Raw genomic sequence first — 2,500 nt, 5'->3', positions numbered from 1 at the left:
TCTCCTGTAATTGGTCCTGGCCAGAGTGGCACACTCTCTTAGTCCCGCCTCCCCGGCATGAGCGTGGGCCGGCCGCACCGGTACAGCATCGTTGCGTCGGACGAGGACGTCCCGCGACCAGGCAAAATGCCCGCCCTGGGCAATGGCTTCGGCAACGGCAAGATTCAGACGCGACGCAAGCAGCGGAGCCGCTTCGTGAAGAAGACAGGCCAGTGCAACGTGCACTTCTCCCACGTGGAGGAGCAGTCGCAGCGCTACCTGGCCGACATCTTCACCACCTGCGTGGACGTGCGCTGGCGCTGGATGTTCGCCATCTTCTCACTGGTCTTCGTCCTGTCCTGGCTGGCGTTCGGCCTGGCCTTCTGGATCATAGCACTGCTCCATGGTGACCTGAACAAGCCACTGGCGGCGGGCGGCGGGGACAGCGATGGCGCCGATGGTGGGCCGAGTCTGACGCCATGCGTCATGCAGGTGAACAGCTTTGTGGCGGCGTTCCTCTTCTCAGTCGAGACGCAGACGACCATCGGCTACGGATTCCGATGTGTGACAGAGGAGTGCCCGCTGGCCGTCTTCATGGTGGTGCTCCAGTCCATCGTGGGCTGCATCATCGACTCCTTCATGATCGGTGCCATCATGGCCAAGATGGCACGCCCCAAGAAGCGTGCCGAGACGCTGCTCTTCTCGCACAACGCCGTCATCGCCTTACGTGACGGCAAGCTGTGCCTGATGTTCCGTGTAGGCAACCTGCGCAAGAGCCACATTGTGGAGGCGCACGTGCGTGCCCAGCTCGTCAAGCCGCGCTTCACGGAGGAGGGCGAGTACATCCCGCTGGAGCAGATCGACCTCGACGTGGGCTATGACCAGGGCTATGACCGCATCTTCCTCGTCACGCCCGTCACCATCCTCCACGAGATCAACGAGGAGAGCCCTCTCTTTGGCATCAGCAAGCAGGACCTGGAGACGGCCGACTTTGAGATTGTGGTGATCCTTGAGGGCATAGTGGAGGCCACGTCCATGACGGCGCAAGCCCGCAGCTCGTACCTGGCCAGTGAGATCCTGTGGGGCCACCGCTTCGAGCCGGTGGTGTTCGAAGAGAAGAGCCAGTACAAGGTGGACTACACTCACTTCCACAAGACCTTTGAGGTGCCCTCCACGCCACGCTGCAGCGCCAAGGACATAGAGGAGAACAAGCTGGTGCAGTCGGGCAGCGCCAACTCCTTTTGTTACGAGAACGAGCTGGCCTTCCTGAGCCGAGACGAAGAGGAGGATGAGGACGAGGAGGGGCGAGCAGAGCTAGGAGCCGAGCTGGAGACTCTTTCGGCCAACTTAAACTTGGATCAGAGGTCTTTCCACAGGGAGTCGGAAATCTGACCTTCTCTCTAGCCCTCTAGAACAACTCAGTACTCAAAGCTGTTATAATGGCTTGGTTTCTCATGAGTTTTGTGGAGAACAATGCAATAGCCATAGGCCAACATAACTTCTGTATAAATATACACCTACAGCAAATCTACTTTATTAGTCCCAAGAGGAACTGTGTAGGAGAATGGAAAAAGTAGGTTGAACAGCTGACTGGACTGGTCTGAACTGAACTGGAACTGTACTGTTTTATCAGAGACAGAAAACAACCATCCTTGAAGAAAACTTGAAATTTTCCCTCTGTTTCCTGCTGTAGTGTGAGCTCAGAGCTTTAAATAATGCAATAAGAGACTAGGGCGCCATTTTGTGTCAATAATATCTCTATCCTCTCAAAAGCTTGACGCCATGCACATCCGAAAAGGAATAGGTCTCCTTGATCCATAAGTGTTTTCTTATCCAGGCTATGCTTGTCATGCAGGTGGAAGCCATTTTGGCCTCAGTAACCCTCACCCAGAAGCCCTCAAGATATTAAAACCAATGAACCTAGCACGCCAGAAAGGTTAGCTTTGATGGCACACTGTTTCTTTCCCCGACTCAACACCAAAATAACATGTGCTAATACCAAGCTAGGGTGGAATCTATGACTTTTAGTCATCAGGTCCGAAGCATGTGATGTAGTTGCACAAAATAACTTGCATTGCATTCAAACGATCACTTTAAATAAGCAACTCCTTTTCACTGTCCGACATGTTTGGGACCTGCTGGAATTCCTTATAGAGTTTCCTGATTCTGCAGGTTTAGTCTCATTTTTTGGGGGACAGCCAGAACTAGCTGGCCAATTTTTCAGTGTGTTGCGCCACCCCCCAGAGGCTTGAGAAGGTGCATTATCACCACTTACTGTCCAGGAACATTAGGCTCACAAATAGTCTCCGAGTGTCCTTTAGAATGCTGCTTTACTTGCTGGGCAATCCGAGGCATGCCTGCTTCTTGCTAGTAGTGCGCTAGTGAGAGTAGGAACAGTATGCTTTTTTTTTTTTTTTTTAAATAATAATAAAAAATGATGCACTGGTATGGCGTAGCACATTTTGTGAAATATTCTCTCATATAAAAGCAAATGTAAATAGATAAGTAGATGTTCTAAAGA

General features: G+C 52.1%; 1 protein-coding gene across 1 annotated transcript in view; it reads left to right on the top strand.

Annotated features, from left to right (window-relative positions):
• kcnj12b (potassium inwardly rectifying channel subfamily J member 12b) overlaps positions 1-2,500 on the top strand; it is an 8,607-nt gene that overhangs the window by 5,541 nt on the left and 566 nt on the right. The window contains exon 2 of the mRNA XM_080856032.1: positions 1-2,500. This exon is cut by the window's left edge and continues 51 nt beyond it; it is cut by the window's right edge and continues 566 nt beyond it. Within this exon, the coding sequence (XP_080712158.1) occupies positions 58-1,371 (1,314 nt within the window). The 5' untranslated portion in view covers positions 1-57 and the 3' untranslated portion in view covers positions 1,372-2,500.

The sequence above is a fragment of the Sprattus sprattus genome (genome assembly GCF_963457725.1).
Source record: "Sprattus sprattus genome assembly, chromosome: 18".
In the NCBI taxonomy this organism is placed as follows: domain Eukaryota; kingdom Metazoa; phylum Chordata; class Actinopteri; order Clupeiformes; family Clupeidae; genus Sprattus; species Sprattus sprattus.
Note: the sequence above shows the minus strand (reverse complement) of the source record. Positions and strands in the feature narration are given on the sequence as shown.